This window comes from Sphaeramia orbicularis, chromosome 1 (assembly GCF_902148855.1).
Source record: "Sphaeramia orbicularis chromosome 1, fSphaOr1.1, whole genome shotgun sequence".
NCBI lineage: Eukaryota > Metazoa > Chordata > Actinopteri > Kurtiformes > Apogonidae > Sphaeramia > Sphaeramia orbicularis.
In genome coordinates, this window is record NC_043957.1 from 22,871,834 (window position 1) to 22,899,410 (window position 27,577).

At 39.0% G+C, this 27,577-nt stretch overlaps 2 protein-coding genes across 4 annotated transcripts in view; both read right to left on the minus strand.

Moving 5' to 3' along the window:
- Positions 1 to 5,175, minus strand: part of LOC115416154 (caskin-1-like) — a 68,877-nt gene extending 63,702 nt beyond the window's left edge. For 2 of the 3 annotated variants that reach the window (XM_030129985.1, XM_030129909.1), the window contains exon 1: positions 4,606 to 5,175. In XM_030129985.1, coding sequence (XP_029985845.1) covers positions 4,606 to 4,699 — 94 coding nt within the window. In that variant the 5' untranslated portion in view covers positions 4,700 to 5,175. The remainder of the gene's footprint in view (positions 1 to 4,605) is intronic. The other variant, XM_030130052.1, reaches the window with a different exon arrangement.
- A 6,624-nt stretch (positions 5,176 to 11,799) lies between these two features.
- On the minus strand, positions 11,800 to 27,348 carry LOC115417156 (suppressor of cytokine signaling 1-like). The gene is made up of 4 exons (XM_030131169.1): positions 27,175 to 27,348; positions 24,132 to 24,534; positions 13,983 to 14,170; positions 11,800 to 13,856 (listed from the first exon to the last, which is right to left on the minus strand). The coding sequence occupies exons 2-4, from the start codon at positions 24,357 to 24,359 to the stop codon at positions 13,532 to 13,534; spliced, it is 741 nt and encodes a 246-aa protein (XP_029987029.1). The 5' UTR covers positions 24,360 to 24,534; positions 27,175 to 27,348; the 3' UTR covers positions 11,800 to 13,531.
- Positions 27,349 to 27,577: the final 229 nt, after the last annotated feature.

Sequence of the window (27,577 nt, forward strand, 5' to 3'; positions counted from 1 at the left end):
ATCAAAAATGCTGACTGTAATTAATTTTTTCCTAAATACTGTTCTATGGCACAGATGTCCACAGGAATAGAATAGAACAGAACAGAATAGAATAGAATAGAATAGAATAGAATAGAATAGAATAGAAACCCATTTTTAATACTGTACACTTTTCCCATTTTTTTTTTTTTTCCACATTCCTCTTTTTATCCTGTATTTACTCTATTTATACACATCAATATTCACCTAACCTGGTACTGAGTCCTGGTTACATTTTATCTATCAAGAATAAATCATGTTGTCAAGTGAAAGATAGTTAAAATCCGATAATAAATAAATAAATTAGTTAAAAAGTATTGGAAGACTCATACCAGGGTACCTACAGGTTTCTACAAGTTAAATGTAAGACTTTTTAAGACCTTTTTGAGACTACTTAGAACAGAATTTAATGCCTATTTTATTGCCATACTGGCAAAAATTTGTGACTCCTAGAATTTAGGAAAATGTATTTATTTACTCCAACACCTTGATTCCCACCATTCCAAGTCATTTCTCACCGGGAGCTGCAAAGTTAGCGATAATTGGTTCCTAATTTCAATATGAACTGTCATGTTGGAACTGAGTAGACTACCATTACTTTCTTTGTAGCTTGGACATTTAATAGACACATCTAAACACAATACAGTGAACAAGTTTATGGCAACATAACTTCAGACATATCATATCAAATTTAATACCTTTTAAAGACTTTTTGAAGGTATTAAATGCAGATTTGTAAATTCAAGACTTTTAAGACTTTTAAGACCCCATTGGATCCCTGTCACGCTCACGTAAAAAGTAATGCTACACTGGTAAAAAGGACAAATCAATCAAAAATATTAATATTAATTATTATCATGGGCAACTTATTGTTACAGTATTATAAGTGTTTCCAACCCATATTTCAGAAGTTTTGTTTAGCTGAAAAAGATCAGATTCACTACATTTACTACATGAAAAAGTTGGAGAAGACACAGAAGATTTGCAGGAGTACATAGTGAAAGAGCTTCTCCACCAGTGAATATCTTGAAAAGTCCACACATGCTGTCAGCGCTTCACATTCTGACACTTTGACAGAGCAAACAGACATCCCAGAAATCTACCGTTACCTGCCACTCGAGAGCTCTGAACCTCATCAGAATACAGTTAATACAAACCCAGTGAGGCACACGTCTAACACCTGATGTGTCTGTGTGATTGTGTGCATGCATGTGCAACTATGTGTGTAAGAGGTGTTATAGTGTGTGCTACCTGTTTATTAAAACATAACCCTGCTCTCACAAACACACGTCACTCCTCCTTTACATTCTTCTTCTCACTTCCTGTCTCCCTGCATCCATATCTGGGTTTTCTTCCTCCGTCTGTTCTGCTCTCTCACTCTTTCTCCACTCCCATTCAAACTCCATGCCTCACCCCCCACCTCCCTCACCCACCTCCCCACCTCCTCGTTCTCTTTTGTCAGTGTGCAGTGGACTGAGCACTCGGAGCTGATCTGTTCTGGCATTTGAGGAGAAGCATTTTTCTTTTCCGTGGCGCTGCTGGAATGTACGGAGACAAACATCCCCACACGAGAGGAGAGGAGAGGAGAGGAGAGGAGAGGAGAGGAGAGGAGAGGAGAGGAGAGGAGAGGAGAGGAGAGGAGAGGAGAGGAGAGGAGAGGAGAGGAGAGGAGAGGAGAGGAGAGTGGATGGAGTACAGGGGGAGGAAAAAGGAGGTGATATGAGATTAAAAAGGAGAGTAGCAGAACTAGAAGAAGCAAAAGATTAGGAGAGGGGGACAAGGAGGAGGAACCTCAAGGGAAAAGGAGAGTAAATATGCAAAGATTGGAGGAGGGAAGAGGAGCAGTGCAGCAATTAATCGATTACTTGTCTCTTATGTCATGTCACCTCTTGTGTCACCTTCATCATACTGAATATCGCTGTTTACTTTGAACCTCACAGTTTATTTTTGCACATTACACTTACTTTATCCATGTTTTTCCCCCATCTATCTATTGAAATGACATATAACAATTTTGATGATTGATTAATGGAAAAAATGTCAAAATCCTCTTATTCTACCTTCTTATATATGAATATATTCTTGTTTCTTTCCTCGTCTCTGACTTCCTCTTTGGGTTGTGTCCACTTATAGTGGACTTTGGAAAACACTTTAGTAAGCATTTTTCACCATTTTCAGACCAAGAAATTAGTGAGTTAATTGAGAACATAACTGACAGATTAATCAACAGTGAAAATAATCATTATTTGTGGCTTTAGGCTGGAAAATCTTACTTTTAACTTGTGAAAACATGCACATGATGATTGCCTTATGTATCCTGCATTTGGTTGGTTGTGCATGTCCTCAGAAATTAATGCAACACATACTGAACAGAAGATACAACCTGTACATGGGTGACAGGGGCACTATGGGACTAATTTAGAGTCGCACAATTAATCGAATCACAATGTCAACCTTTGTTATTATATAGTCGCAACAGGCTGCAGTCTAACTAAATAAAAGGTGTGGAATTGTGAAGATGACAACCTATTCTCATCGTGTGTGCAGTCACCTTTTTACCCACACCTATAATAAAGGAAAGGCTAATCAGTCTCTGTTTAAGCAAGGGGTATCAAACATACGGCCCATGGGCTAAAACTGGCCTGCCAAAGGGTCCAATCCTGCCTGTGGGATGAATTTGTGAAATGCACTGAAGATATTAATAGTCAAGGATATAAAAATCATTTTAGTTCAGGGGCCACATACAGACTAATTGGATCTCAAGTGGGTCAGACCAGTAAAATACTATCATAATAGCCTATAAATAATGACAACTACTAATTGTTTTCTTTGTTTTAGTGAAAAAAGTGTATGAAAATGTTTACATTTACAAACCATCCTTTCACAATAAAATGTGAATAACCTGAACAAATATGAACAAACTGAAATGTCTTAACAAAACAAGTACAATTTAACAATATTATACTTAAATGTTTTGTGCATTTGTAGATCCACTGTGATCTGTAAGTTGTAATGCATGTGTGTAAATGAAAAGCTGAGGCATAAAACTGTTTTAAATGCATCTATTTTTCTTAACAAATGTAACATTGTTCAAAGGTTGTTCACTGTTTTAAAGGATAGTTTATAGACACAAAACATTTTCACAATGTAATTTTACTTTTTGTCTCTAAAACATTACGTAAAGTTTGGAGTTGACATCATTTATAAATGACTACTACTATACTGATCTGGTCCACTTTAGATCATAATATTCTGTATGTGGCCCCTGAACTAAAATGACTTTAACAGCCCTAGTTTAGGCAGTGTGTGGTCACATGACTATCTGGTCTAATCAGTGTAGACCAGGTGAATGGGATGCCAATGAACCACAAACACAAGTATAACCTCTGCCTTATTGTCATTTAATTGATTCAGTGACACTGACCTTGATAACCAAACAAGAAGACTTGTTCATATCACAAATACAACACTGTCCACAAAGATCCTACTATGACTTTTTCACCAAATCATGCAGAACTGTAGTAGATTCCTCCAGTATGAAGGAAACAACTCTACGGTTGTCTACCCAAACATGGTTCAAATGTAAGTATATCTCAGCCCTCAGGTGCATACGCTAGAAGAAGAAATAAGATTAGGAGAGACAGATGAGAGGAAATGGGAGTAAATATGCAAAGACTGGAAGAGGGAGAAGGAAAGGAGGCAAAGATGGACGAGTGGAGAGGAGGAGATTAGATATAGGACCAGCAGGGAGGAGAATGTGGAGGAAAGATGAGACAGAACAGAGGGAGAGATATTATGAGAGAAATCTGAGGGAAAGTGGAAACAGGAGAGGAATCAAGAGGAGCTTGGTGCTGAAATGGTAGAGGAGGAGAGCAGTTTCTAGGCTGTAATTGAAATCTAATTATCACCTCAAGTCCCAGCTGATACCACGTCAAGCACCCGCTCACATGCACACTGGACTGGAGCGCCACATATTGCACTCGCATGCAAACGTCTGCACGTGTACACTTACAATCATCACATTATTACCACTAACATCTGGCGTCTTCACACACCAATAATCCCCCTGTCCCGAGAGCAGTGTAGGACCTCCGTGTACTTCCACCTCCCTTACTCACCCATGACAAACACAGACACACACTAGTACACACATCATCTCTGGTGTGCACACAGATTTTTGTGCGTTCATGCAGACACACACTCACACTTGACAAGACAAGAGGCATACAGTGAGGTCGTCCAACATCCCTAATTTCCGATTCTGATGACTGTCCTCACACATTTGCAACGTCATCACTATAACACTCAACGTCACCGTGGCACAAACACACACTTTGACATGCACAGATACACACATGCATGAAGGGAAGCGCACACACACACACACACACACACAGTGGAGCATTTAGACTAAATGGCATCCCATCAGATTTATCCTGCACCATTCTGACCTCATAATGATGTGTGTGTGTGTGTGTGTGTGTGTGTGTGTGTGTGTGTGTGTGTGTGTGTGTGTGTGTGTGTGTGTGTGTGTGTGTGTGTGTTGACAGAGATGGGCAGGATGATGGAGGAGGGATGGATACTGACTGGCTTTCCCTGGCCGAGGTCTCTGGAGAAGCCGCTGAGCTGTCAGCAGGTCCTCGGTCTTCACGGCCTGGAGCAGCTCCTGGTCCTTCCCCATGTCCCCTCCGTCCTGCCTCGGTCCGTTCGGTCCCGCTCTCTGCCTCTGAGCGCCCCTCTCTCATCCGTTAATCCGCTGCTACATCCTGCCGCCACTCCGGGCCTCCCGCTGGAGCTGAGGCGCGGAGGGATGGTCGCAGCCGGGACTGGGTCACTCCGGTTCGGCCAGGAGTCCGGCGCACGCCCCTCTCTGCTCTGTCTCCGCTTCCCCCCGGTGCCACCGACCCGACGCCGCTCACCGACCTCGCTCTGTCGGGATGCTCTCTGACCGCGCACAAGCACTCGCGACAGGCTCTACAAATTCTATCCGCGTGACGATTTCACCGGGTCTACGTGCGTGCCGTGCGTGAAAACGATGGAGCTCGAGCGCCCTCCTGTATGCTGGGACAAACCACACTGCTGAAATCTCACGAGCGCTCAAACCGCAGAATAAACTGCACGGGCCGCTGACGGTGTGACCGCTGTCGCCGCCACCGCGAGAGACAGGCACGCGCCAGCTCCAGCGGGCATCCACTCACACACGCACACACACGCACGCACGCATCTAATCACATATGGCATTACATAAACACGAGCCACTTGTGCGCGTGCTATTCCAGTTGTTGTAATCCCAGTGTGCGTGTGCCAGTGCGCGGTGTCTTTCCGCGTGCGGGCTCATGTCAGGAGAGGTCGTTTGACACCGTGATGCACTCAGTCGCGTGCTAGGGGCGCGGGACAGTATGAGTCCGGGACCGCGCGGACCCATGGGATACTTCAGCACCTTTAGTGGATGAGAAATAGAAAGAAAGTCACAGTTTGGCTGCTTTTAGTCTTTTATTTTATACTGTTGTCACTTTTATCTTGTATTTTGTCTCACAGAATTTTTTATGGTTATTTGCATTATTTTGTGGGCTAAGTACCGCCCCCCCCCCCCCCCCCCCAAAAAAAAAACAAAAAACTCTGCACAGTTACCATGAAACCTTTTGTCAAACCAAGAAAACGCTCCATGTATTTGGCAAAAGCGAACGGTTTTTGCACTATTATCAATATTTTGTTCAGCTAATTATAAGAAATCATTCATTCATTCATTCATTCATTCACTGTCCGAACCACGAATAAAAAAAGCACAAATCATCGTTAGCAGTGGCAAACTACATGGTGGACAGGGAGGACCCCCACACTACCATAGACTCCATTTTGTGTTTCACTTCATTTATGTTTTGTGTTCTTTAAACTGTACTTGTACAAGTATGTCCACGGGTTTCTTCAACGTATACTACTGAAACATACAATAAATTCACCTAAAGTGAATAGTTGTCAAAGTGATCAGATCAATCAATAGATAAATATAGCAGAGGAGTTTTGAAGTATTTTCATTGCACTTGAGTGTACTTTACTTGAGTATTGCTCCTTTATTCTTCCACTATGCAACATCTTTTTGTATTTATGATTATTTTCTACAGAGTCCAACTTTGACTTGTAGCCTACTGGATTCATTCAATTTTGCTATTAATACCTTCACTTTTTAAGTGCTGCAGTTCTGTTTTGTTTTGTTCGATTACTGTTCTTGTTTCTGTCATGCATAAAGACCACTCACTTTATTGATACTGGGCATGTAAAATACTTTTGTGGATGTTAAGTTGGAACATTTACATTCATAAGGGGATCCCTACATCTGTCATCCCATTTATAATTTTATGGATCAGCCACCAAATGGCACACCAACAGTGATAGCTTAGTATGTATGAGTTTTGTAATGAAGTTTTGCCATTCATGCAGTAAACACACATATTAACTTCATATACATATACACTATCAAATAACAAAATACAATTAGTGGAGGAGAGTTTTGGTCAAATATTCCACAAATGACACAAGGAAGCAGCAAAAAAACTTCAACATTTGGAAAGGATAATTCTCACCTTGGTGGATTTGAAAATAAGCCTTCTTTCACATCACATGTAATGAAACTCAGTAAGGTGTGTTTAGTTTTGTAAAATTAAAAAAAAAAAAAAAAAGAAATTAAAAAAAAATTGAAATTAAAAAAAGGTGTGAGCGTGAGGCAGAGAATGAGTGGAAAATACAATGACTACAAGAGTTCATGGTTTCAGAGATTGTGCTTTAAGAATCAGCAGACAAACCTATGATATAGCCTGTATTATATCTAATACAAATCACAATAAATGGAGAAACAATTCCTTAACCTTTCGTTTCTATATGTGTCATAAAGTGTACCTTTTTTTTTTTTTTTTTTTTAAGTGTTTAAGGTTAATGAGACGGAGATAATTTGAGCAGAGAGAAAGTGTGTGTACGTGTGTGTCCCTGGTGCAGGGCTAATTTAGACTAAAGGGGCCACTGCCATTCAGATTTAGGACAGGAAGTGGAACAGACGACAGAAGACTGGTAGCCTACTTGTTTAAAAGATGTTCCAACCATGTGTGTAAGCTTTATCTGTACATTTGTGTAGTGGCACAAAAGCTGTTTGACTGGCATGACAGACAGGCTGACTGTCTAACAGCAGAATGAGCTTCATACGAGGCTGGATTTACAAATGAGAAGGCCCAGAGCACAGAACAACAGCAGGCCCCTTCAGACCACAACACAAGTTATACCAAATTTAAATTTAAAGGAAGCATATGTATGAAAACTATGGAAACTATGACAGTAAAATACATGCATTCCAATACAACACAGGCCTTGGGTTTCCCAATGGAAGAGTTAAATAATCCATGGAAATAAATAAATAAATAAAGACGTTGTAAACTGTGGCAGAACAGTTTCAAAAGGTTACTGAAAAAATACCTACAAACCAGGGGTGTTGAACATCCGGCACGCGGGCCCAAACTGGCCCGCCAGAGGGTCCAATCTGGCCTGTAGGATGAATTTGTGATATGCAAAATTTACACTGATGATGTCAACAGTCAAGTGTGTCCCATATAGACCAATATGATCTCAAGTGGGTTGAACCATTTAAAATACTATCATAATAACCTATAAATAATGACAACTACACATTTTTCATCCATTTTAGTGTAAGTCAGTTGAGTTTATAGGACTTGATGGTACAATCCCTTGAATGATCAACACAGCTTCTTGTTTGGTGTCATGAGTGGGAGAGGGATATACATGTCATTGGGGTCATCAGGTAGGCACCCTTCATTCTCAGTGTTTCATTTATTCAGGCCCTACAACACCTCCAAAGGGCTCAATAGCAGTACCTGGTGCCCCAGGTGTGCCCCCCTCTGTTTTTCTTCCACAGTCAGTTTGTAGCCCAGCTGGAGTCCTTCCTCTTGATCCGCAGCCAGGTCCTGCTTCACTCTGCAGTCTCTGATCGTAATTTCACTGCTTGTCGGAAGGCTTGTCCTTTCACCCCAGATTTCTTCAGCGGCCTGGTTGTGGATTTAGCAATGAACCCAACTTCTACAGGGAACATCTCTATATGCCAGAGTACTTGTTCTGCCTTGGCTACTATTTCAGCATACTTCGGGGTTTTCTGCTTGTATGCCTCTTCAACAGCAGGTTCCCATGGTACTGTTAGTTCCTTGATGTACAGGAGTTTCTGAGAAGTTGATCACAGGATGAGGTCTGGTCTGAGACTAGCTGTTACTATCTTGATTGGGAAGACAAGTTTGTGTTCAAGGTCGACCTGCATTTGCCAGTCATGGGCTGGGTCAAGGAGGGCCATACTTGTTCTTGCCAATGATTTAGCAGGATATTTGCCAGCTCTCACAAAGGGAGTTGTGCTTGGGGTTCTTGCCACAGAGGGGAGAGGGCACTTGTGGTGGTTTTCCTTCCTTCTAGGATGCAGCTACCACAAGACCTGTCTCCAGGTATAACAGCCTTGGGATGGGCCAACTTTGCACCCAGTAAGGATGTGCCTCTGTGTTGCAGGTGTTTGGCAGAGTGCACATGTGGGATCCTCTCCTATCCACTGATGTAGATTTTTAGGAGTTGGAGGAAGATCTGATGAAGTTGAGCCTGCTTCCTTCCATTTTCCAAATATCTCTCCAAGTGAGCTTTCAGTGTTCCAAGTTTTCCCAGTTGGTCCACTGTCCCTGTTTGGACTGTGAGACTGCCATTGTGCATCTCTCTGCCTCCACTTGGCGCCAAACCTCCCAGTCATCAGTTTTATTCTCTCAGTGGATGTAGCTTTGTGCCATGTTGGATGACTAGCACCAAGTCCAAGCCCTGCTCTTCCCTATTGGACGTGTCCCTCAATGTCTCCATGCCCGAGAGCAGATTTTGCTCACTGTACAGCCTTTGATGGAGTCCATTTAATCCCAGTTGGCAGTCTGGGGGCAGCTGCTCATATTACTGCATCATGAGACTCAGACAGGGTCATGTCTAGCCTCACTTTGGTGCACTTGTATTCTTCAGTGAGGCTGGAGATAAGCAGTTCCAGAGCACCGCGTCCATACCTGGTGACAGACTTTGTGGCATGGTGTCACTGGAATGAGCTCCAACTGAACATCTCCAAGACTGAGATGATGCTGGACTTCTGGCAGGCACCCCCTTCTTTGCAGGGAGGTGGAGATGGTCAGCAATTATAAGTACCTGGGACTGCAGCTGGACAACAAGCTGGCCTGGTGGACCAACATGGACTGTGTCTACAAGAAGGGGCAGAGCAGGATGTACTCTCTGAGGAGGCTGGCCTCCTTCAACATCTGCTCTTAGCTCCTTCACATGTTCTACCAGTCCATCGTGTCCAGTGTTCTGTTTTATGCTGTTGTGTGCTGGGGAGGCGGTGCAAGGAAGAAGAACAAGGAGAGGCTGGACAGAATTATCCGCAGAGCTGGTTCTACGGTCGGACTGAGCCTGGACTCTGTGGAGACGGTGCTGGAGCAGAGGACCATATCCAGGCTCAGAGCGATCCTGAGGAACACCAGCCACCCCCTACACACAGCCTTCTCCCAGCAGAGGAGCTCCTTCAGTGGCAGACTGCTATCACAGAGCTCCTCCAGCAAGAGACTCAGGTCCTCTTTTGTGCCCCATGCTATCAGGGGTACAATAAAACACTTGGGAGGCAGTGGCGATTTCTCATAGACTGCAAGGGAAGCCCGGCTTCCCCTAAAATTATGAAAATTAAATGGTTAAATATGCACATTCGTGTTGACATTTCATTGACTACAAATGTGTTAGAACACGTTCATCTCACAGATGAGTTTGTTCAGAATCAGCTTTATCACAAATCAACGGACGCGATGTTGTTCACTTCTCATACATTCCCGTTGCGCTGTTTTCTCATTCGATCTCTGCTCAGTGCATTTATCCGTAGACTGTGGGCGTCTCTGGGCTTCAATGGGACTGAGTGGAACAGTTTTTTTTCATTGCCTCAAAACTGGACGGTAATTGAATAAATGCCACGCTGTTGTCCCGCCCCTGGACGCCGGGCGTCTCTGGGGGTGAATGGAGCTGTGGGCGGAGCTCGGCCGGGCTGGACGCCAGAATCCCACGTGCTGATTGGAGGATCAGTCGAAAGGCTGAATCCCGTTAGACTGACAGCTATTTTCAGATCTACTCCTTCACTGACAGTTCAGTTTAATACCGTCGCGCATTCTGATGTGAAATGGAGAGAAACCACTATGAAATTACTTGTTCATTTCTTGCACTGTAAATAAAACACACTCATTGGACTTCCTTGTTTCAATTTAACATAATTTCAGCGTTTTCTTGTTTCAGTTACGTAATTTAATCATTTCTTGTTCGAGTTTAATGGTCTCTGACCATTTTCTTAAAAAGGAACGGAGGGCCGAATTTATGTTTAAATAACTTGACAATTTTTCTTTATGTAAGCCGACAATGAGCTTCCCCTGTCTGAAAGATGAGCACCCGCCACTGTTGGGAGGGGAGGGAGTGCGGTGGTGAGGATGGTGGAGAGGTGAAAGGTGATAGAGATGTTGATGATGGTGATGATGATGACGATGACTGCACCTAAGTGCTGGCTGGTGCCTCTGGTCTGACTACCTCATGTGCTTTTATTGTGTGTTTTGCCTCTCCAGTTTCTCGACCTTGGTCAGAACCTTGGAGACTGTTTGGGGCCACATCAGATGGGGGAGCAGTCCAAACTGTAGGCTCCATAGTTTCAGCTTACCAGGAAGCGGGATCTTGTCTATGGTGGCAAGGTCTTTATTGGTTTCCTCCCTCAGTTGGTTACTCTGGTCTGAATCGTTGAGGCTTTCATTGCACCATCATCCTAAACTCTTGACTGGCTGCACCGACACCAGTGGAATGGGTATTTCACCGATGTGGAATCTATGGTCCATGAGTTTTTCTCTGATGATGGAGATGCTCCTGGATTTGCTGAATTTAAGCTTCATGTGAGCCCAAGTTTTGTTCTCATGAAGCTTTCTCAGCCATTGTTTGGTGCACGGGATGGTGGAGGTCATGGTGGTCAGGTCATCCATGAAGACACAAATAGGTGGTAGACACTGTCCATCCTGGAGACACTTCCCTCCTACTGCCCATTTGGAGGCCCAGATGATTACTTCCATCGCCATGGTGAAGGCCAGTGGAGAGATGGTACACCCTGCCATTATCCCTACTTCCAGTACTTGCCATGATGTTATGTAAACAATTAAAATTACAAGAAAATGTTTATACTAACAACTATCTTTTCTGAAATGTCTGAAGAGAAGTACAATTTTAATAATATTCGGCCTGTTACTAAATGTTTTTTTTTTGTCCTTGTAGATCCACTGTGATCTGTAAGTTATAATGTACATGTGTAAATGGCAAATTGAGGTAGAATATTGTTAAAATAGCACTTATTTTGCTTAAGAAATTTCAGGTTGTTCATGTTATTCCTAATTTTTTTTTTAAAGGATAGTTTGTAGATGTAAACATTTTCAGAAAATAATTTTACTTTTTTCACTCTGAAAAATAAAGAAAAGTTTGGAGTTTCCCTTATTTTTTAGGTTATTATGTTTTATTTTACTGGTCGGTCCCACTTGAGCTCATATTGGGTTGAATGTGGCCCCTGAACTAAAATGAGTTCACCCGTTATAAACATCCAACTTCTCTTCATTAACTTCTCAATTTCAACTGCACTTTATTTCCCAAAAACTGTATATAGTGTGTCATCGATTTTATATAATTATGTTTTGGGGTAAAAGTGGGTTTGCCTGTTTAATCTAAAAATGTGCATTAATGTTGCAAATAAATCCCACAGAGACCTGAAATTCCACTGCACTTTATCACTGCAGTCATCAGTTTGTTACAGTTTATTACATATTACATGTACATTTGCAGGCACTCAAGACACAGTTAAAAACTATATGAACATACATGAAAAATAATTTCAAGTGTTGAAAAATTGGATGGAAGATCATCATTTTAAAACTACATTAATCAATATTTTTTGCACTGAGCATCAAAGGTCTGTATTTAACATCATAGCTACCAAATTACAGTTATACATTGACCAACTCTGCAGCTCCATGAAGCAAATTTAGCAGGTCATCACCTCAGATTTACACATTTACCGTTCACAAGTAAACAAACAAACAAACAAACAAAAAAAGTCTGAAAACTGACACTACATACACATTCACTAAAACAAAGTTGAAATGAAACATATCCAAAAGGTGATGCAAACCCAAAATGGGAAATAATTATCTGGTGTAAAGATTGCAACAGTTTCACATGTGTAGGTTCAGTATTTATTAACCCCCCTAAATCTAAAGACATGTAGATATTCACTCAGTCAATATACATTCAGTTTCATGAAATCCAACATGTCTTTAAATGAGTTATGTTGGTCACACTAACAAAGAAAATGTTGTCTCTCTGGCTCAAAGCATGATGAGTGCTGATATCAGACCTGCATTTTATAAGTGGCTTCAAACCCAACTCACAATAAATGTACTCCTATGTGGTACATGTGTAAACTGGCAACTATTCTAACCTGTAGAGTGGTCACGGTGCTTTTGAGCCTGCTAGTGTGAATGAAAGTCAATTAATGTAACTTTAAACAGCAGCAAAATGCTTCCTATTTGTGGATGCTACTCATTTATATGAATTATTAAGGCAGTGGTACAAGTTTTACACAGGATATGTCACACAAAAATGGTGTGCACTGTTGATGCAAGCCTTGTGTGCTCAGTAAAACCTCTTCAGCAATGTGTGCAAATATCATCCACGGATGAAAAGACATTCCATGTACAAGATTCAGGTATTTATATAAATACAAAGAGTGAACACCTTATTGAACCAAAGACTGTATAGAGAGATGAAAGTGAAGCCCAAAACATTGTAATCTCCCCCTGTTGGCTGGCTGCAGTACATGTCTAAGCCCCGTCCCCCTGAATGTTAGTGGGCAACACGAAAAGGCAAAAATCTGTATTTTTAGGCAGCGTTCTGGTCACCATTTTTTCTGATCATACTGTTTAAAATAAGTTATTTGATAATGTAAAAATGTGCATTTGTTTTTTAATTTGATCTTGTTAAAATTGCACCATAATGGATCTGCTGATGGTTCAGGGTAGGGCTGGGCGATATGGAAAAAAATCATATCACAATATTTTTTTTGTCATATCAGACGATATCAATATGTATCACGATATAAATCAAATCATTATTTTGGTCAAAGATGTCATTTCATCCCATCTGTACACGTCTGTACAGTGTCCCAGGTGAATCGGTACTAATGTTAGAAAGAACAGGAACATTAGCAGTTAGCACGGTAGTTTGCAATAAGTTATTTATTTTCTAAATATTAATGTTTTTGGGAAATGGAGGATAGTTTTAAGTTTCTTTTCACTTGACAATGTTGCTGTTCAATTCATCTTCATATCAAAATCTAACTTGAATCTAACTGAACTGACAGCTACCAACATGACCTTCAACACTTTGACATCTATATAGAATAAGGATACGCATGGACATAGTCTTTGACTTGTTTGCTGAGTCCAGGTAAACTTCTTGCACCTTCTTCTCCATATGTACGTATAAAAGCCCTCCTGCACATCTGCTTGAGGCGCTCTGGCCGATGTTTGCGATGCGGCACCGTCAACTTACAGGATGAGGACGTGTAATGACTGAGCAGAGCAAAGAGGGATTCAAAGGTCTTGTGGCTGCCGTAGAGACTGAAGTGTAGGTTGCTCAGCATGACACGGACACTAGTCGGCCCGTCACTGCTTTGGTAACTCAGAGTGAAGAGAACATCGGTTTGGCCGCTGTCTCTGCAGAAACACAACATGACATGGTCACAATGTGCATACTTGATTAACTATTTAAGCCTTTTAACTGGACATGCAGACAAAAAGAGGCCAGAATAGTAAGAAATTAGACTGAAACTGGTGGAATACCTAATGAGGAAGGTGCCCGGTGCTAAATTTGAGAGTATTTCATGTGCTTCGTCCATGGTTAGTGGTCCCCAGTAGTAACCACTGTACTGGAGCTGCTGATACGTATGTTTGACCAGTTTATACTCTTCTGGACTGCTGAATGTACGCAGATGTGTGGGCCAGTTCTCAGCCTCAGCTCCGGTCACCACCTACAACAGAAGAGGTATTTGTAAAGATGTTCCACTCATGCACATTCAGTACTATCCCCATAACCCTAACACTAACAAATAATTTTCTCTATGTTTGGGCGTCTTCAGGCCAGTTTTAGGTCAACAGTGTTGGAAGTGTCGTGTTACAAAAGTAATGAATTACAGTAACAGATTACTTTTTGCTGTAACACAGTAGTGTAAGGCATTACTAATCAATTTTCAGTAATATTTTATTCAGCATATGACAGTGCTTGCGTTAAAACACACTTTTCACCCATAATTTAATTGCGCAAGTGAAAAAAACAAAAAACAAAGACAGTGAGACCATAAGGAATCAAAAATATGGCAGGAGAATAAGTAAAGTAAGTAAGTAAGTAAATTTTATTTATAGAGCACTTTTCACAGACAGTCACAAAGTGCTTTATCAAATCAAAACAAAATCAAATCAAATTTACAGAAACCCAACAGAATCCTCCAGGAGCAAACACTAGAGAGTTCTATTTTCTCTTGGTGTTCAGCCAATGGGTGAAGATGGCAGAAGACAGTACATTGGCAACATAGATGCATGCTGATTACTAACCCTAATCCTACTTTACAGAAGCTAGTTAGCATGATCCTGTGATCAGCAATGACAAAATAAGTGTCATGGGTTCTACTGCACACGCACTATTTATGACACAAGTCTCTGTGTAACTCAAAAGTAATACAAGAGTCATGTAAAGCATTACAATTCTGAGACAGTAATATTGTAAGGTAAGGAATTACTTTTAAATAACAGTAACAAGTAATCTGTAATGTATTACAGTTTGGAAGTAACATGCACAACACTGTAGGTCACTGAAACTGAAATTTTTTAACACACTTTCTAAACTGTATATCCCAGTTCACACGTGGTCAACACCTTTAGTGCCACTTGTGCAGATGAACTTCAGCTCATTCTATATGTGAACAAACACATTTCAGCTAGTGGCCTTCAGGAAACACATAACTAGCTGTATTTAAACAAGGCTTATGCTGTCAGGGGCCAACAGCAAGGGTATATCCCTGAAATCCCCCAATCCTCTGCTATATAATTAAGCAAATAAAAAACACAATGTACAAAAGATACCAACTTAATTTTGGATGATTGATATGAACCAAATTTGAGCTTAATCGGCCTACTATATCAGGGATTAAAGTTCTCCGTCACCCCGACGGATTTCCGTCAAATGGAAAAATTGAGGGGGGAAAAAAGTCATATTGAAGTAACTTCCCCACGTGTTTCACGGAGTCCAGTCGGCACCACGATCCTGTCTGCAGGTGTTTAACACAGGCACGCCACGCACAGGGCGCTGACAGGTTTAACAGTGATGATAATAAGATGACTTCTTTATTTTTATGTCGGGAGGAGAGATTGATAACTATTTATCTTTGGAAGGAAACGCTGCTCATTATGTGCCTCAGAAACAGATGGACAAGTTCAGCTTTACCGAAGTTCAGCCTCCAGGCTAACTTTAGTTTAGTGCCAACAAGTAGCTTTCATTATGAAAGAACCACAGCGAAAAGGTAAAAAGACAGAACTGATGTACATGTACCTTCATGTTTGGGTTCATAGCTGATCTCCTCTTGCCGGTATATGACTAGTGTGTGTGTTTGTGTATATATGTCCTCCGGATGCGTGCAGCTCTGCACAATTTCTTCCAATCAAAAGCGAACACGATATTGGGGGGTGGGGGGGTGGGGGGTGGGGGTTGTGGACGCAGGTTTGATGACGTACAGATTATTTTGGCTAGCATATACGACATCATGGACACATTTGTAGAGGAAGGTGCTGAAGTGGTAACTATTGAGAGATGCGTGAAAAATAGATGGAGGTGGGCATGGCTTGATGAGAAGGGAGATGATGGAACTCCAGTTAGATCATGGTGCAAAAAAATGAAGCAGCCTGGTGCGTGCATGTGCGGAGTTTGCCACAAGAAAATTCTGTATGGTTCCAATGGTAAAAAAGTCCTGATCCGCCATCAATCTGAGAAGCTGAAGATTAGTTGGTTAGGGTTACATTTACACAGACATTTTCCCCAAAATTCATGTGCTGTTGGAGTTATGTTTTAGGAGTTCCTAAATTGTTAAATAAACAGTTTTTCACTCATTTTTTGCAGTAAGGTTTTCTTCTAGTTATTATTTTCACTTGCTTCAAAGGTTTTCATACCCTTTAAAATTAACCAGAGAGCACCAAAATTGACCTGAAGCTTTAAAAATTTTCTGGGGGAGGACCCCCAGACCCCCCACCAATACCACTCATGACATTTTTTCTATCTGTGTTACTAATCTTCTACACCTGTACACTCTCCCATTCAGTGTGTCTTACAGTATTGCCAAATTTGACTATATAAACTTGTACGCTATAGTAGTATTGTATTGCATCATTTTTAATGGTGGCCAATGATTTTGACCAGAAGAAAATTTTCAGTCAGATGAAAATTTTTTGCTTTAATCCCTGTACTATATCTATTAATAATGTCCAAAAACCTGATTTTAATAGGGTTCCTCCTCTAGGGGTTACCTATGTTGGTGTTAAAGAAGGATAGTTATCACATTCACACAAAGGATATCCGGCCTGAATAATGTCAGAAAATTAGTTGTTGAATAATGTCAGGAAAGACATTAGACATTTGTTGGACGATTAATATGAACCAAGTTTGAGCTTGATTGGCTGACTATTTCCTTAATAATGTCCAAAAAAACCCCCAGATTTTTCAACAGAAGCTCCCCCAACCATTTGGAAAAAACACACCACCTGGTGTCAAAATATGACCTCATGTAAACTTAAGGCAGTGGCACGAAGAAAGATAATGGGCTCTATGCACAGCCCCAGTACTTTCTGAACTTAAGGCAGCTCCTTCATTTCCTGTTTTTCATAATTGGACACACCAATTAATCCAGGTGTGTCTGCTACGTCTTGTTACCAAGGAGGTTATGTTTTTGCCAGGGTTTGTTTGTCTGTTTGTTTGTTTGTTTGTTTGTTTGTTTGTTTGTTTGTTTGTTTGTTTGTTTGTTTGTCTGTCTGTTAGTGTGCAACATAACTCAAAAAGTTATGGACAGATTTGGATTAAATTTTCAGGGTTTGTTGGAAATGGGGTAAGGAAGAAATGATTAAATTTTGGTGGTGATCGGGGGTGGGAGGGCCCACAGGGGGCGCCACTGATCAGCCTTGGCGGAGGTCTGCGCTCTCCGAGTGCTTCTAGTTTGGACTACTGTGGTCAGACACACCTGGATTAATCAGTGTCCAATGATGAAAAACAGGAAATAAAGGACCTGCCTGAAGTTCAGGAGGTAGTGGGGCTGTGCATAGAGCTCATTGTTAGACTAGAAGCACTCGGAGAGCGCAGACCTCCGCCAAAGCTGATCAGATATCCCCAAAATGGAGTTTCGGGATATAATAAAATGACCGGCTACATGTTTTAGTCTATAATATGACTTGTATCAACACTCCTTAAATCACAATGGTTAATTTTTAGAAAAAAGCCGACAAAATGTTCACCCCAAACTACTTTATATATAATATTCATTCATTTCTTGATTCTCTTTCAAACTAAAAGCAAAGTGCTATCAAACTTTACCTCCAAAGTGAAACAACAAACATTCCAAGTTTAAAAATAAACAGAAGTGATAAGCAAAGCGATTTTGAAATGCAAGTAGCATGAAGGCTTTAGTGCAGATAAGTTCCAGTGATGAACAACAAGTATGAGCAAATCCCTTACTTATTGTAAACAATTTCAACCTTTTCAAAATGACAACGTATGTTTAGTTAGTCACACTCCAGCAATAATGTAAGTCACTTACTTAAAACTGTTACTTAATGAACTATTTTGTAAACCACTACACTCTATTTGAAGGCAGATAAAGGTTGGTTTTTTTTTTAATATAATTTCTTCAGTTGAAGTGCATTATAGAATATTGTCAGTGTTTCCTAAATTCTTAACCCTAGATTCTACAACTATTTTTGTTTTATGGTTTTCAAATGAATTTTCCCCACATCTAACCTTTATTTATCACTTTAACCTCTCTAGTGTTCAGTGAAAAGCAAGAATTTTTCTATATTTTTCAATTTGCAGACTATGTTGATAAAAATTCATAAAAGCTCTGAGTAAATTCAAAGGTTTATAGTCATAAACTGAACATAAAAATAGAGTACTGTTGTTTGTCAAACTGCATAGGTGTTACTGGTGAATCAAATGTTGGCGTTTCCACATTCATTACGGAGCCTCTGAACATCCAAATGGACCATATCTGATGATGCTAAAAAGCTAAAAAAAAAAAAGAAACCCCAAAGAAACAGCATTTTACTTAATCATTTACATGCATTGATAGGATTAGTGGTTCAGAAGCCTTTCAACAGTTTAGATCAGTAGATGCCTGTGGTCACTCATGGCTGTTTAAATATCAAAGGGTTCATAACAGGGTTCAAATCTATTATATTTATTTATTAGGCTAAAACTCTCCGATTCAGGCAGTAGAGATTCCATTCATATCATTCATTAAAATAAATATTTGACAAAGACAGACTTCCTGTAACATTAAAAATGTACTTTAAACTTATGTGAGTTGTTCCCTTCATTAATAATCAACTGGTCTCAACTTTGAGAAAGAATTAGAAACAGAAACTAAACAATGGAGCCAGTTATTGGTCTGGCAATTGGATGCTTGTGATGAATAAATGTATAAATAAATATTATATACTATAAAAATCATTACTAATTATTAAGGCATGACTAATCAACTGAAACTGGCTCCATTATTCAACTTTAAACAATAATTAAAACATCCATTCCTATTAAAGACCTACAGTTTGTTATAGGTAATGGTTCAAAAACACTGGAGCAAATATTGTTTTATTTCTAACAGACTAAACTCTAAACTTTACATCACTGAGGTGGACTTTTAGGTATTTACAGTAACTTATCACCAGAGATACACACTGGACTAGAGCAGACTTTATAAAAACAGAAGTGAATAGAGTGTTTGCAGTTGTGGTTGAAGTGAGAAAAAATGTCTGCTGCAAACCAAAACCATGCAAAATGTCACAAACAGTTTTTTTTATTCCTCTAAATAAAAAATGAGTATCATGACAAATCAATATGTAACATGATGACTAACCATCAGCCTTGAGCATGGAATTGATTAGACTCGTTGCCAAAATGGTAAGAATGGGTAACATCCTTCTTTAGAGTCAACAGATTTTTATTTTGGGAGCTCGGGAGGTTTACATTTTACTTCATAGAGACACGGAACAAATGTTTATGACATGGTTTCTGCAAGAGTGCTGAATATGTTAAAAAAAAGAAAAGGTTTAAAATGTTTACTGGATATCAGTAGTTTTAAATGTGATCCATTAATTTCTTATTTCTTGTTTTTTTTTTTTTAATTATTATTATTATTTTAGTTTAGGTGGACGGCATGAGCTAACAATTAAATCACAATTAATCAACTTTAAGTGGGTTCATTATTCAGCCTCAAAAAGTCATTAACACATCCATCCCTCTCACAGATCTACAGTTTGATACAGATAGTGCTGCCATAATATTGCAGCAAGTATATCACAAGCATAATGCACCTTAAATAAAATATTTAACCCATAAAGACCCAGTGTGACATTTGTGTCAGTTCCCAAATAAATTTTTCTCTCTATTCAACTTTTCCTAAATGATATATCACCATTTTATTATAATATTATCCTCTGCATTTTGCATTTTTGCAGTGAAAATCATCTATTTTCCTATATTTAATTCACTGATCATGCAGGTGTTCATTAAAGATCAGATTAAAGTTGAGGGTTATTACATCAAAAACAGAAAGAATTGAAGAAAAAGTGACTTTTTCAGCAAAATACATCATTAACTGAACACAAACCCAGTGTCTCCAACCACTGTCATTGAACCAACTCCATGGGTTTTACTGATGAATCAATTTTGTTGAAGATGACAGTGTTTCCACATTCCATACGGAGCCTCTGAATGTCCAAATGGGTCATATCTGATGACCATGAAAAGATGAATAACTGTATTTTACACCAATTATTTAAATGGATTGATAGGATTAATGGATGAACAGTTATTAAACAGTTTAGCTCAGTAGATAATTTGGTCTCCGGTGGATGTTTGGGTCTTTATGGGTTAAATATGAGCAAAATGCCACAACTGTTTGGGGGATGTAGCTCTGTCAAAGTTAAATGAAAATGTATACATGCACACTAATACTCCCATCATTATATGATTTCTGGAGTTGTCAAATTACCCAAATGACCACGTAAAAAGGACAATCTGATAGGATTTATCCGATGGCAGTAATCTGATTATGTGAAATCAGATTACCCCTTCCCAATACTCCAATGCCTTCCCACATGTTTACAGGTTAATCGGATGTATTTAGTTCTTTTACACCTGTGCATGTGTAAACACAAGTAAAAATTGTAGAGAACATAAGTTACATAGTCAAACATGAGCGGAAGACAAGAGGAAGTTTGAGTCGTCCAAACCAGGGTTTTCGATTGTCATTTTTTCATAAGTGCATATAAATGCATTAGATTTGATTACTACAATTATCCAATTACTCCCAGTTAATGAGACTTTTATGGTCACGTAAACAGGCTCACTGATACAAAAGCTGAGCTGCAAAACACAATTGGACTTAAATCAAGTATGATGCAATGAGCTATTCTTAACTCGGTATCACACACAACTGTGCAAACTCACTGAAGCCAAATGTTGGGACACGACCTGAACTCCTTCTGTTCATTATAATTTCACAGCCGTGCCACACATCACACAACACCTGCAGGTTACAGTTGATTTACCAAACACTTTTTTCTTGTCTATCACTTTTTGTAGAGTGTTCCATCTATAACTTAATCTAAGACTGTTCATGCTGAAAAATCACTGTAGACTCCATGAATACAACATTCACTGAATCAAAGACAAAAACTAAACTGTGATGACAGCAGCTGAAACTTGTTGAATTATATGTTTTTTTCCTCCATAAAGGCAACATTTACAACATCCGTTTGAGATTAAGCTGTAACACATCAAATACATCAAACAGAAACAGGTCAATATGGGCCACGACCAACAATGAACATCATCTTATTTGCCTACAAAATATTAAATTCCCATTTCTACACATTAGTAATCACATTTAACCTGGTGTAATGATTTGATACTGAGTCCAAGTTATACTTTATCTATCAAGAATAAATCCAATGGTCCCAATTATTTCATGAGAGGAGGTTAAAAATATTTTTATCACTAACTTTATGGGCAACAGTGTATATAAAAGTAATATAGTCTCTTGAAATGCATTTTGTCTTCTGCAGAGGATAAGGAACCCCTCTGTTGAGGGACATTCCTTTAAAAAAAAAAAAAGAAAAAAAAGGATGTGAAAAAAATGTTGCATCGTGCTGTTTCCAATCATGACATCAAAACATTAATAATTAATATAAAAAAGCGAAAATTTAATCTCTGGTAGAGTTTCATACCGTCTTCAACAAACAATTATTGTAGATAATTAATTTATCAAGACAGGAGTAGTTGTTTGTTTACCTGCTTTACTAGTTTCAGCTACTTCCTGTTGCCTTGGCCAAATCAGAAGCCAGAGATACGGAAACACTTGCCAAAGACAATGAACAGGGATGATGGTGCGTACACCTTATCACACACCTGGGTACTGGAGAAGACGGCAGACGGCCGGGGGCATACACCCTCCCTTTTGTCTGACCAACCCTCCTGATACGGCTACGTTCAGGCTGCAGGTGAATGCGGCCCAAATCTGATTTTCCCCCCTATGTGACTCAGGTCAGATTCTTTCATGACAGTGAGAACAGCACAAGTCACATGGAATCTGATCTTTTCAAATCAGATTTGGCCCACTTTCAAATGTGGTACTGAATCGGATACATATCAGATTTTTTTTTAATGTGACCACAATCTGAACAGCCAGGTCGCATTTATCCAACCTTTCATGTTACTTCTGTCATTGACACAGCAAACGTAGAGGCCCGGAGGTACGTTATTTTGAGTTTCCGTCTAGTTTAATGCATTTACAAATCCCATACACACGTAAACACTGCACTATCCACGGGCTAACCTTTAGCACCACAGTGTTTTCAGTCATCAGACTTGTAGATCACCAAACCTCGTTCCCAGCCACAGCAAAACTGTTCATGGCTGTCAGTGGACTTGAGGCTGTGGAATTCTTCCACTGTGTAGCAGCTTATGCCCAAAACAAGATAGTTAACTAACAGCATGTAGGTACAGGAGGGCAGGGACCAGTCGGACATACGCCGGTGAACACCAGTAGCTTGTAGGGTCTACATCCTTCATGTCTCTGATCTTCTCCAAATACCTTTGCTTAGCAGTCATGCTCAGGTTCTCTCTACAGGGACCCCTTGCTTTCGCCACCATGTTATCCATTTTTAAAAATCTTAAATCTTGATTTATACGGCTCTTTCCTGCATGTTGTAACTATGTTGTTGCCCATAGCAACCGATAGCTTGTAAGTTCAAAATGGTATATGTCACATGTAGGGATGTAACGATATGAAAATTTCATATCATGGTTATTGTGACCAAAAATATCACGGTTATCATTATTATTGCAGTATTATTGAAATTGGGCTCAAAATGTTCAAAAAGTACTAATACACACACTGAAATAATTTAACCAAGTTATATTAAAAATAAATAAATACAGAAAGAAAGAAAAAAAAAATAAAACAATAGGCACAATGTACTTTCTGTTGGCAGAAACATTCAAATATTAACCCTGAGTGGTCTGAGCCTATTTTATCCGTTTTTCAGTCCTTTTGATTTTGCCTTTATATACTATATAAACAAATGTTTACTATACCCATGTTTGGTGTCTTTTTTCAGCACAATTTCATCTACATCATCTGTCTATTATTTTTTTCACTGTAACCTACTATATCAACACAAAAGGCCCGAAAACACAAAAAAATCTAAAATCCGATTTGAAAAATGTATATAATTTATTGCATAAATAACACACAGATGCTTAACGAACCTTTTCAAAGACTAAAAGTGAATATTTGTTCCAAATATTAGGTATATAAAATTAAAATTGTAAGAAATTAAAACTATACTCAAATATTTGACATAAAAGCAGATCTTTACATTGGGTTTTTTCCCCTAAAAGTGCAGTAATCAAACACGATTCTCATGATAATTAGAATTTAAACAGTAATACTAACCGTCTGCAATTTTACCGTGGTTTATCGTTATACCGGTAATTGTTGCATCGCTAGTCACATGATATACCATATTTCCTCATTCCTAATTATGTCCAAGCCTCTTTTGCACATACGGGTCACTTCAGGGTCGCATTCAGTTTATACTCAAGAATTATAGAAGTGGCATTTAATGTGTAATATGAACGAGCACACAAAAAAAATCGGATTTCATCAAAAAATCAGAATTGTACATTAAGGTCTGCTGCCTGAATGTAGCCTAAGACATGTCACAGCAACATCATTGTGACGCTTCTGACAAAGGCTACACGAAGTAGCTGAAACTAGTAAAGCAGGTAAACAACTACCCCTGTCTTGATAAATGAATTATGTACAATAAAAACTTTTACTTTCCCAGGTCTCAGGAGGATACAGTGAACTTTGCTAATAATAACCAATAAATAAATAAGATAAAAAAGCTTTGGAAGACCCACACTCACATATTAAAAGTAATGCTACAGTAGTAAAATGGACAAATCAATCGAAATATCATCATTATTTTCTTCCAACTTTATAGGTAAGAGCGTAGAAAGGTCACACAAATCAGCTGCTTCAACTGTTTTGCCTACAAGCACTTATTTGCAAAGGTGAACACAGTGCTTGTAAGATTATCCGTCTTCATTTATGCCTTTATCTGATCCAACCCCTGCCTGTAAAGAGGAGCCTGTGTGTGGAGGTGACGTACCTGTGGCCAGGGTTGTGCTTCCTCCTCTGGGTTTTCTCGTACCAGGACTTTGTGCCACTGCAGCAGATCCAGCTGCCTCTCCGTGGGCTCGTCGCTCTCCGGCTGCTCGGCTTGTTCAGGTCTGGATCTTTCACGAGGATTCTGACTCTGGTCCTGCGTCTCTGTTGCGGTGTTGTTTTTCTCGCTCAGTGCATCAAATTTGTCTCTGACCATCCTACAACGGACCATCCTTAACTTCACCACCTGATGCTCCAGTTCCTCCTCCTCTCAACCACAGACTCTCCATTATGTTTTCACTTCTGGATGTTTATCTGCTGCTCAGGCCACTGCAACACTCCATGCCCATGACAAAACTTCAGCCAAGATTCAACATTACTGCAAGACTGGATCTGTCGTCAGGAGACTGAAACGAAAAGATGAACGAAACTTTAACACAATGCCTTAACCCTTTATCAGGCAAGTGACTATTTTTGGTCATTTCCACATACACTACAAGGCAGTGACAGCAATAGTTACAGTGAAGACAGTGAGTCAACAACCTCAGGTCCAATGTGGTCTACAGGGTTTGTAAGGCCCACCTCTGCAGTGGACCTGCTTTGTTAGGTACCATGAAGTAATGGTACTAATGTAAGGAATGATGTTCAAAGGGAGAATGTGGATGTGGACAAGGGTCTGGATCAGCACTTACATTGTGAAAAAAAGTGATGCTCTAATGTTCTAAAAGACATGTTTCTTTCACCTTACATGTGTTTTTCTTGTATTTTTTATATGTTTTTTTGTTTTCATCTGGGTTTTTTTGTCTGTCTGTTAGCAAGATAAATCAAATCAAAGTTTATTTATATGGCGCTGTACAACAACATAACAAAGCCCAAAGTGCTTTACATCTAAAAGCATGATTAAATTATAGGATTAAAAAAAACAAACAAACAGGTTAATCAAGTACCATAAATATGCATAAAACAACAGGATACTACACACATTGATAAAAGAGACCACAGATTCAAACCTCATAGGGTCATTAAAGCCAGATAACTCAAAAAGTTATGGATGGATTTTGATGAAATTTTCAGGAAATGTTGATACTGGCACAAGGAATTAATGATTAAACTTTGGTGGTGATTGAGGAGGGGGGGTGATCTGCCTTGGTGGAGGTCTGCGCTCTCTAAGTGCTTTTCTATTTTTTTTTTTTTTTTTTTTTTTTTTTGTTACCATTTAAGGGAAAGAAACCAAACACGGTAACTTCATTGACCTTGATTTTCAACATATTAAAAATTTGTGTAATAAAGTAATAAAGTCTTGTTATGTCCTTCAATAATACGCTAAAGTTGGAATATGGAAATTCAGAGTATTTCTATGAGTGAACTATAAAAGGTTAACATGTTTGCAATAACTCCAGTGCCTTAGCTTTGTTATGCACTGTTGCAAAATACACTATTGTGTCCAGTAAATCAATAAAGCAAATCTGCGTCATCAATCAATGACAGACTGTAGTAGCACAGATAATGACAACAGAATGCTTTCACTTTCTCATGCAACAAAAAAACTCTGTGGATTTCCTCTGTATGTTCATTTACAAAAAAAGTATTTCATATTTATATTCTTTAACAAACTTTAACCCTTGTGTGGTGTTCATATTCTTGTTATTTAGCCAGTGTTCGTGGGTGTGGCGGACCCGCTGCATTTGTGGGTTTTTAATTCAACATAATCAAACAATTTTATGTTAAAATACTCAACAGATGTTTACTTCATCCCAATTACAAGCAATATAAAAAGCATATATTTCATATTTGACTTTTGCCTTTGTTAGATCACATTTATGAATTAAAGTTCTCATTTTTAGTTAGTTTTTTAAATAAAATGTAATACAATCAAGATATGAGAGGAAAAAACTCATTAAAAAATAATTACTCATCATTTTTCTTTTTATATAAAATGAAAACGGGTCCCACAGACCCAAACACAGTACAAAGGTTAGTACTGTTTTACTAATACTAAAGGTTTACTATGGCTGTAGTTTCTTGCCAGAGCTGATGCCAAAGTGACTCACAATAAAAGAAACTGTAAAAACTATTTAAAGCTTATGTTAAGAGGAAACAGACTTCAGCCACTATTGTTATAACCTAAAATTCTTGTTTTGCTTCTTTTCATGCGTAATATTTTGTTTTTGCTTCATAAAGAAACTTCCATTCCACTTTTGTTTAACTCCTTTGCTCAGTAAAATGTGATGTCTAGTTTTTAAACAGCAAATTCAATTAATCTTAGCCAACATCATGTAAAACTCTAATTCATTTATAGATGCTGCATGTCTCTGATCTTCCCCATCAGCTTATTCCCTGCAGCCAACCACATATTAGATGAGTACAGTGACTCTTTGTCTTTTATATTATCTGTAATTCTCCATATTTACAACCAAACAATAATGGTCATGCTGAAGACATGGTTTTTATTTAGTAGATTTTCACATCCATACTGGGTACATTTACCCACTTTCCATTTCAGAAAAATGCAACAAGGCAACAATAGTGATGTGATAATCTACTTTGCTTATCCAGAAATGGAAATTCAAACCCTCTAATTAAAACTGGAAGGCAGAACCACAAAGCCTGGGTTTAGATTTCAGAAGTAAAGCATTCAAGCATATAACAAGAGGAAATTATATGGAGAACTATGATTAAAAAAAAAAAAAAAAAAAAAAAAAAAAGCCAGTATGTCATAAGTAAATGGATGTTTTTAGGATGTAAAAATAAACAGTGTATTTGGTGTAATGATGGTATTTACAGCAGACAACAAACTTTCCACAATCCCCAACCTTATTTGTCTTTTTTCTCATCATATTAATTCAAGTTTTTACAGCTGTCAGGTCAATACATTTGTGTCACTAAAATATATTTTGTGCGTCTTGAATGAAAACAAAGGCAGACTTTAACCTTTTGAATGAACCTCAGTTAGTCATGAAACAATTATCAGTAAAAAAAATAAATAAATAAAAAAAACAAAAAAACAAAACGAAAAACACAGACACACAAAGTTGTTGCTTTCTTACTGTCAGTGTTTTCCAGGATTTGCTTCTTTCTCTGCGTCCTGCCCTGTTGGAACTCTGGACTGGAGACACATCATACTTTCGGTTTTGGCTTTACTTGCTTTGCATTGGCAGTGGGCGTGGCTTCAAAGCGATTACTTTAAAAAGCTGTCACAAAACTGATTATATTTATCAGCGCAGTGCCTGCACCCTACAGTGTCTCTGCGCACTTGCACAAATGAAGACAGCCACGTATCCAGGTGAACGCGCTGGCTGCACTTTCACTTTCACTTCTGCACATTTCACATAAATCACGTGACATCCTAGCAATGGCCACAGCTATTTATGCGCATATCTGTATTTATGTGATTCCTTAAATACATTACTTTGGATTATTGTAGTTAACTATGCAATACTATTAATATGC

Coding starts and splice junctions, on each gene's coding strand:
- LOC115417156 (XM_030131169.1), bottom strand. CDS start 24,359: ATGGTCCGTTGTAGGATGGTCAGAGACAAATTTGATGCACTGAGCGAG. Junction 14,171..24,131: donor AAGCACAACCCTGGCCACAG/GTACGTCACCTC, acceptor CTTCTGTTGTAG/GTGGTGACCGGAGCTGAGGC. Junction 13,857..13,982: donor CCGGGCACCTTCCTCATTAG/GTATTCCACCAG, acceptor GTGTTTCTGCAG/AGACAGCGGCCAAACCGATG.